Source organism: Haliotis rufescens, unplaced genomic scaffold (genome assembly GCF_023055435.1).
Source record: "Haliotis rufescens isolate VD_foot unplaced genomic scaffold, xgHalRufe1.0.p SCAF_9, whole genome shotgun sequence".
NCBI lineage: Eukaryota > Metazoa > Mollusca > Gastropoda > Lepetellida > Haliotidae > Haliotis > Haliotis rufescens.
Window position 1 is genome coordinate 11,879,591 of NW_025964383.1, and position 9,866 is coordinate 11,889,456.

At 40.5% G+C, this 9,866-nt stretch overlaps 1 protein-coding gene across 1 annotated transcript; it reads left to right on the forward strand.

Moving 5' to 3' along the window:
* Positions 1-5,761: 5,761 nt before the first annotated feature.
* On the forward strand, positions 5,762-7,175 carry LOC124130107 (1,5-anhydro-D-fructose reductase-like). The gene has a single exon (XM_046493446.2). It carries the CDS (start codon positions 5,892-5,894, stop codon positions 6,849-6,851), a length of 960 nt encoding a protein of 319 aa, XP_046349402.2. The 5' UTR covers positions 5,762-5,891; the 3' UTR covers positions 6,852-7,175.
* The last annotated feature ends 2,691 nt before the right edge of the window (positions 7,176-9,866 follow it).

Consider the following 9,866-nt stretch of genomic DNA (forward strand, 5'->3'; position numbering starts at 1 on the left):
ATCTCCCTTGCCACGGGAAGACGATGAACATGAGGAAGACATGACACATTATAGGCAACTTATATCTCTGACAAGGCATTAACTCGAAGCTTGCCTCTGTCTGGGTTCGAATCCCTGACCGTTCATGATATACGATTATGGATTATGGCTGTGAGGTGTCATTGGTACATGCAAGTACATGTATATGTCTTGTGACAACAGGGGCGGTCGGGTATCCTAGTGGTTAAAGCGTTCGCTCGTCACGCCGAAGACCCGGGTTCGATTCCCGACATGGGTACAATGTATGAAGCCCATTTCTGGTGTCCCCCGCCGTAATATTGCTGGAATATTGCTAAAAGCGGCGTAAAACCATACTCACTCACTCACTTGTGACAACATGAAGAAAGATTCACAGATGCTTAGTGAATGTTATAGCACAACAGTTGTATTTATTTCATTCAGTGTATTTTTGTGTTTGATGTAAATACACAAGATACAAGTGGAAATAAAAATTGTACCACAAAGACATATTTCTTAAAGTTATTGGTTTCACAGAAATAGAAAACGCCAACGCCAGAGAAGAACCATTCTGCAGTATTCGCCAGTGAGGCAATTAACAGGAAAACAACGTTACCCAGCCATAGGGCACATTAGAATTTTGTTTGTTCTTAAAGTAGTGAATATACACTTTAAAAAAGCGTCCCAAAAGCCTTAAGAAGAAATAGCGACTTGGGTCGCTTTATGTCATTAGAAAAAAATGATTAATTGTGAAATTAATACACACTAAAGGCCCCTTCTCTGAAAAAAATGCTCAAGTCTTGATAAGTATCTCTTAGATAGCTGACTTAGCTCAACGACCAAGTTAAAATAACATGGGTCAAGGGCCGTAACTCCGTAAAGAAATGATTGACGGCTCCAATTTTCGAACTCAGGCTCGACAAGTGTCTCTTAGATAAGCATGCAAACTTTTATTCAAGTAACTTCAGCACTCTCTGAGAAAACTTGTCATTTCACACGGTATGCAAGACGTTACAAAACGGAGCAAGGGCCATAACACTATAAAAATAATTGACAGGGCCAATTTTCGAGCGCATTTGAGATCATGACCAGTAACCTCAGAGCGTAAAATATCATTTCTCTGACTTAAATATATTTTTATATAAATTTGTCAATTTTGAGAAGCGGACGGACAAACTCCTTTCCAATATTCCCCGCCCCCGTCGTGGCGGGGGATAATAATGGTTTGTTTTTGTTTTGTTTTGTTGGGTTTTTTTTTTGGGGGGGGGGGGGGGGAGAGAGAGAGAGAGTGTGTAGGCGTTTGGGTTGACACTCCAGCCCAAACACCACTGAAGTTACAAATGCTCCCTTGCCCATTCTGCCTTTGTGGATTGAATTATGACGTGTGATTTTGAGATTTGTGTCAAATAGTGTTCGGGGCGAGCAAAGGGACTCATGATGAAAAATTAGATGGGATTTTTGGGAGGAGGGGGTTGGCACCCTCAGAAATGTGTGTGTCTATATGGCGTTTCATCAAGTAAAGGAATGAAACAGAAGCAGGTGCTTGGAGACATTATAGATGATGTGGGGCAGAATGTGTGGTACTGAGGCAAGTGGAATTCATGTAAGTAACTCATGGTGACCCGTGAAGATCCGGGGTAGAATAGGTCTTAAACAACCTATGCTTGCCGTAAAAGGTGACTATGCTTGTCGTAAGAGGCGACTAACGGGGTCGGGTGGTCAGGCTCGCTGACTTGGTTGATGCATGTCATCGTATCCCAATTGCGTGGATCGATGCTCATGATGTCAATCACTGGATTGTCTGGTCCAGACTCGATTATTTACAGACCGCCGTCATATAGCTGGAATATTGCGGAGTGCGGCGTTAAACAACAAACAAACAAGCATGGTATTACTGGTGTATCGGTAAATTGAGGTTCATTCTTTCCACGATACGTATCACAATATCATTTCTTCATGCTCGATATATCGGGTGATTTCAATTTGGGATTTTGTCATGTGTTTAATGTTATATAGTTGCCAATGCTTTCGCTGCCCAGGAGCGAGGATTATGACTTTTAATTTTGTTGTAACAGCATCTTGTTTTGTTCCATTTATAAAATTTAGTTCATACCTTCATGTATCAGATTGCTGAAAAAATAGAATTGTACAAAATAAATATATATCACGATCGCAATACGACCTTGTGCATTGCAAAACATTGTGGTACACTTTAAACCTCCAATACACATCCCAATAATTAACTTAGTATTGCTGACCTCGCTATTAGGCTACTGCATGGTGTCAGACTCATCTGATGGTGGAATCCCAACCGGAGGTATAACCAGTCACAACATATTTATTATTTATTATTGATGAAATATATCTACTCTTTCAGAAAAAAATATGGTTGTGGTCGTTTCCATGGCAAAACCTATTCTCACTAAATGCGTAATAATTTCTCAAATGGTTTATATCAACAAAATCAGTTTATGTGGATCGGTGACTATAGTATTTATGGAAACGATCAACTCAACATAGTACGATAAACTTGATGTGGGTTTAAATCAGTTCACAACCCAAGTCTCTTTTCATGAGTGGGATGTGTCTTGGTGGCGCTTTGAACAGTATTTCAGAAAAGCAAGTTGGTTTAAAGTCCGGAAAATTATTTGTTTGTTGTTTAACGCCGCACTCAGAAATAATTCAGCTATATGACGGCGGTCTGTAAATAATCGAGTCTGGACCAGACAATCCAGTGACAATATCATGAGCATCGATCCATGCAATTGGGAAACGACGACATGCATCAACCAAGTCATCGAGTCTGACCACCCGATCCTGTTAAAGTTCCGTCGGAAATGCTAGAACAATGCTTTCTGGCTTCATGTAATAAATAAGAGTCATAGACCTATAAAAAGAGCATATATCAAAATAACGAAAATTGACCAGATCTAGCATGTCCTAACTGGCATTGTGACTACCCTTCAAATGTACCTTAACAGGTAAAATGATGTTAAACGTAGAAAATATTCGTGTGTTGTCATACAATGGCCTATAACCTGAGAAAATTTACCTAACACCTGTGCCGAGGTGTTGACCTCACACCGTCCAGTGCATTCTCACAGGTGCAAATGCCACCGAGTTGGGGGTGGTCTCAAAATTTTACTGTTGTACTTTTTGTTTGTTTGTTGTTTAACGCCGCACTCAGCAATATTCCAAGTATGAGTTGCTGAAGACCTATTCTACTCCGGATCTTCACGGGTCTGGTATTGTACTTAATTGACATGCGTTGATGGGGCAGCAATTCAGGACATGTACTGCATATATTTGCTTGGAAACATGATGGAATAGTTAGGAGCTATAAAACGGGATGAGTAATGGAAGATGGCAGTTTTGGAATCAAGAAGTATTTGTAGTTCTACAGATGGTTTCTTGAGGTAGCATTAATCTCCGCTGATGACGTATATGAATCTGTACTTTTGAATTTTGCATTATGTCTTGCCACGAACCCGTTACACATAGCCAAGATGGACACAACAGGGTTGAGATCACAATGTCTGACTGGCGTACTTAAGACAACGTAACCATGTTGAGCCGCCAGCACATATGTCTTGTACTTTACTGGTTTCTTATTCAGCCGAGCTTTCTCCACGAGTTGAACTTTGTTTCATATGGTCTGAAGTCGACAATGTCATATATTCCTGTATCGTCGCCTTCAGACTCAGATGGTTGGGGCAACGGTATCTGATTCCCGGACGTTATATTACCTGGCGTTTTCCATGACAATGACACTGACGTTGTTTAAAATGGGCTAAAGCTGAAATTCCAACCAATATCTGAAAACATCACCTCCTATAATTTCCTTATGAGAATCAGCAGTTTTCTTTTTTGCCTCGAAAACTATCGAATCCACCAATAAACCCCATATCACGGATTCCGGCGTGCAAAACAATGACACGATTACCTTTAAAAAACCTGATGGTCCATATGTGCTTTTTGTCCATCTGCCGATAGCCACATGTAGTCAGAGGAATGATTCTTCAAGGTAAATTATCTGTACGCCCTGACTGTGATAGTTATGAATGGTCCGGAGATAATGTGACCTCATAGACAGGATGGAATACTTTCCCCTGAAAAGTGCTCGGTCATCGCCACCTGCAGTTTGTCGAAGTCCCATCTCTTTAAGAGCAATAGTGAGTGCAGTCCGGGAAACATTAATTGTATCTTTAAATTTCTCCCAAATTCTACCACAAGGCAGGGTTATCTTCCTCTCATAAAGCTTGTACACTATACGCCTAATCACCCTGTATCAAAGCTGTCTAATATCCTTTAACGTCCCAGTTTTGTTTTTGAGGCCACCACCATTCCCGTTTAGTTTTATTTATCATATACCGTAAACTTATTGTCCATAGCTTGGACAGTTCGGTAATTCACCCTATCTCAATTAATTAATGGTTTCCCTCTATCTCCCTAAAGTGTAAAGAACTTGTATACCTTTCCCAGTACAGACTCAATGGCTATGGCTATGCAAGTGTAATGTAACATGCATCATGGGAGCAATGTTAACAAAACAAGCGCAGCGTCATTTTGTCATTTTAGAATCTCGAATTTTGTCCAAATGATTTCTGTGTGTGGATTAGATGTTTTATGAAGAATACATTATTATCATAACGGAGTCACGTGCGAATATTTCTATAGTCCGTTTCAGACTGCATCATTGGACTTAGAATAAATGTGATCTTCCTGTTTTCGTTCGAATTTGTCTCCTGTAAACTTGTCGATAGGACTCCTTGTGACTGGAATACTTCAAACCACAGTAGCATTTCCTTTTTTAGTCGCCTTTTACGACAAGTATGGGTTCCTGAAGACCTATTCTTCTCCGAATCTTCACGGTCCGAAAAATGAGATCTTTGATGTCTTCCACTTGGGTGAAATGGGTAGATCTATAAATATCATACCTCCGCGCTGAGTCCCTCTAGGACGAGTATGGTGTTGACAAAGCAAGGATCATATCACTGGAATCTGAAATTCTGTTTTACCATGTACAGGGAATACTGCATGGTCTTCCGGGTTCCATTATGCACAAGGCCTACAAGTGGCCTATAGTGTGTAAGTGTGAACCACTGTATATATAACCAAGGCAAAAGCTATATCACGGATCCTATCATCCATGGGCAGAGGGACTGTCACGTCGATTATCCACGACTAGTGCGGGGATGCACCCCCCCCCCCCCCCCCCCCCCCCCCCCCTTTTTATTTCGAAAAAAATCTTTATTTCTGTATAAATTACCACCAAAGACAATAAATAGATCTTAATTGTGCACCCACCCACCCCTTTCAAAAAAGCTGTATCCGCCCATGTAGTGTATATATATTATAAAGTTGAACAAATTCCTCGCATCGATAGTCCGTTCGCGGAACTCTCTCTATCGCGATGTTACCGAGAGTGTAACGAAGGTGCCACGCGCTTGGAATTTTAAGGAGCTTGGAAACATTCTTGGGTTAGTAATAACTCTAGACTGGTTCCCGGGTCCTCCGCTTGGTGTCGCTGGTCTAACTCTAGCTCCCAGTCTGTCGCATGAACAAACGGGAACCAGTCTATAATTAACAGATGTCGTAAACATTATCTTTTGCCTGCAGATATAAATAAAGGTTGCCCTGCAGTCAGTTTTACTATATGAATCGTTTGAGTCACTTTCTTTGGCTCATTTATATCACTAATACTGAAAATAGCCTTAGAAAAAGATTTGTTAGACGACAAACGTAACTCGTTATTATACCGGCTGCTTCCGGAATGGGGCACGTGTAGGTGTTGGTAAACAAAAGACTGTCAAATGAACTCGTCCTACGCACTGCCACCCTTCTTCAAATGACGACATCCTCTTTTATGCTACAGTGAATGGTTATATGTCAACATGTCTTCAGTCGTACGTTATCTAACTATGAACAACGGCCTTAAGATGCCATCGGTTGGTCTAGGAACTTATCTTTTGAAACAGGATATTTTAAAACAAGCTTTGGACTATGCGCTATTTCTCGGTTACCGCCACATCGACACAGCACTTTCTTATGAAAATGAAGTAGAAATCGGTGAAGTGATCCACGAACGTATTAAAGCAGGTAGATTGAAAAGAAACGAATTATTTGTGACAACTAAAGTTCCTTCAGTGTATCTGAGTAGAGAGTCGGCAATAAGAAGTACTGAATTGTCCTTAGAAAACCTGAAACTGAAGCATGTTGACATGCTGCTGATACACCACCCCTGGGGCCTTGTGAACAGAGGAGATGGTACACTGGTACCGTTTGACTCGAAGGGGGAGAAAGAGCTGTGTTGGTACAACATTCTGGAGACCTGGGATGCCTTTGAACATGTGCATAATCGCAAGCTGACTAAAAGTATCGGGTTGTCAAACTTCAACCCCACACAGATTCAGAGGATCTGGGATAAGGCGGATGTGAAGCCAGCAAATCTACAACTTGAGCTGCATGCTTATTGGCAACAAAATGTCCTACAGAAAGTTTGCCGTGAGAAAAATATAATCATGACGGCCTTTGCTCCATTAGGAGCACCTTTTAAAAATGATATGACAGACGGTCTGCCAAAGCTACTGGAAGATCCTGTGATTATTGAAATATCTGATGAATATGGTAAAAGCCCTGCACAAATCTTGTTGAATTTCTTATTGCAAAAGAACATTGGTGTTTTGCCAAAAAGTCAGAGTATTGAGAGGATTAGGGAAAACCTTGAAGTGCTTGATTGGAAAATTACTCAGATGGATTGTGAAAGAATAGAAAAGTTGGACAACACTGTGAAATACTTTCCGTTCGACTGGGCTCATACACATCCTGAATATGACAAAAATCAGCCTTTCTAATCCTGTATTTATATGTTGTCATATATGTTGATGTGTTGAATTGACATAAGAATTAAGATACAGTTGACTTATGGATTTCAAATTATCTATGCTTTGTTTTTAATCCTGACAATTTTGCATGATCACAACAGACATCTCAAATTTGGGATGGGGTACGATTTATATTAATATATACCTGATATACATGGAAAAAATTGTACACATCAGAAAATATATTAACATTGGTGCTTAATTCTTTAAGGGAAAATGATTGTCGTTTTTGATTTTATGTGTTTAGCCAATACATGTATATGTTTCATATAAATTCTTTTAATTTATTATGTTTTTGATCGTTAATAGATTTATATTTTCACATGGAAGTTGATGACGGTACCACTAACCATGCTAACCATACCTCATTATCATGATCTTACAATGGGTATTATCATCACATGATACATATCACTCGTTTACATTTTATTTGTAATTTACAACCCTTGACTTGACTAGAAATAGAACTTGGTTTGTATCTGTTTTACTCCTGTACGTGACTTTCAATTTAAATATTTAAGTCAGCCATGTTAATGGAGATGGTACTTGTTGTTACCCTGCCTGGCGCTCGACATAATAGGGATAAAACAAGTACTGGTCAGCTCTAAGTCAGTATACTGTGTCTGAGTAGGGTCTACATTAGGACTCCGACAGATGCTCCAGTCGAGTGGGTAATGAGTAGGACCCGGACACTTTGTACCCAACTCTTGAGAGCTACAGCGGGTAGGGTCGGGTGAAAGGGGTCGAGTACCCATGTTTACTTAATTTAGACTTGTCCTAGCCCAAGTATACATGTTAAGCTTTGGCATGGTATCTCAGTGGGCAGTACTATGAAACAGGCATTAGTCTGGGCTAGTACAAGCAGTCACACAAACACACTTGCATGCATGTCATCACTGTATAACTGCACTTATCTTTAACATGACTTTAAACCCTTAATTTAACCCACCTCAACCTATCCTAGTCTGAGTAAACACAACCTGCACAAAAAATAAATATAAAAACTGATAAAGGGACTTGAGACAAGTTGACATCTATGGGGTCTGAAAAAGGTTTTGGGGGACCATGTATATCTTGTCTGTTATCATCTGATCATGGTCATTAGACATATGTGTTTTACAAATAATACTCATGTACTGTTATTCTCCATCTTCCTAAGACAAGGGAGTTAACTGACTGTACAAGTCAGTTTCCACCCTTGCCAAACTAGGCTGGAACTTCTTGGTCCGATTGTGGCACCACCAGTTATGTCCCTTTTATATCTATCCTATTGACCAATCAGATTCTGTCATGTATTGGTAATTAAGACTCAACAGGAGAGCTAATCTGACTAAGTTTATTCAGCCATGTGCTCATTTCAGGGTAACCCAAAAAGTTGCACAGGCAAACTCAACTGAATGGTTGTAATGAAAAGTGAGAATTCACTGAAATACATCACATCCCTTTCCTTTCGGACTTTTGAATAAGCTGGTTATTACCAAAACTTTAGCAAACATGTAAAAGAGCATTTAAAGAAAAAACAACAGTTAACAACATGGACTGATTACACCACTCTTTGCGATGTATCTGTTTAAGCTAAAGTAAAGCTAGTAAAGTTCTGCAAAAGTTCAGTGTAATGTCCTTTCCCTTGAAAAGAAAGAAATTGGCCTTTATTGGAAAAGGCCCTGTGAAGTCTCTTAAAATAAGAACACTGAAAACAGATTCACACTGTGGGACTGGCTAGGAAATGTTCTGTTAATGTCTATGTAACATAGTCTTTGTACTTTGCAGGTGGCACCACTATTCTTCCTCTACTTGTCATCTGTAAGTTGTCTGTCTCTGGTAGATCTACTTGCTGACTAGTTGTGTTGACCGCAGAATCTTTCAAGTTCTCTTTGGTCGTATTGCCTGATGAAGTCTTTGTCTCCGTTCTTTCCATGTCCTCTGCTGCAGCCCTCGTTGGTTTCAAGGGTCTCCTGTTTCTGCGGTATTGACAGCCATCAGGGGTCTCCATTACATAGGATCGAGGTGTCCCATGCTGACTCATCACTTCTGCACTCACCCACTTCTTATTAGCTGTCTTCATCATTACCGGATCGCCCTGGTGAAAGGGAAATAATTCATGCGTGTTCGGTAATATGAGAGCCGCTTATGTTGCCTTGCTTGTAGTTTCAGCTTCATGTCCTCCCCATCATGAGGCTTTAGCAGAGGTGTTGTCACTGGTGGTATAGTTTTCAGTCTCCTACCTAGGAACAACTGTGCCGGGGACTTGTCCAAGCCTTCAAGTGGACTATTTCTGGAAGTCATCAGGGCTATGTATGGATCCTTTGCCTTCCGTAGCAGATTTTTTACCGTCTGTACCATGCGTTCTGCTTGTCCATTTGACTGGGGGTAATGTGGGCTGGATGTCATGCCTGAAGTCATATGAGCTTGGGAAAGCCTTGAAATCAGCACTAGCATATTTAGGTTCATTGTCGCTGAAAACAATGTCTGGGATTCCATATTCGGAAAACTGGCTCTTTAATTGAGTGATTACTTGAGAGCTTGTGGTTGTTTTGAGCTTAGCAATTTCTGGCCATTTAGAGTAGTAGTCAACAGTCAGCAGATAGTGGTTGCCATTACATTCGAACATATCAGTTCCAATTTTGGACCATGGGCGATTAGGCAGTTCAACCTGTATTAGTGGCTCTCTGGTGCTCGGCACACACTGCACATTTTCCAACAATGTCCTCTATCTGTGAGGCCATTCCATTCCAGAACAAAACTTCTCTGGCATGGCTTTTACATTTTACTATACCAAGATGTGACTCATGGATTTTGTTCAGCATTTCACCCCGAAGAGATTTGGGTACAATCAGTTTGTGGCCTTTGTTGAGGAGTCCATCTATGCATGATATTTCTTCCTTGAAGTGCCAGTATTGTCTTAAAGTTCCTGAAAGTTTGTCTTTGGTAGCTGGCCATCCATCCATTACCAAAATCGGAGTTCTCTTAAACTCTCACCCACAT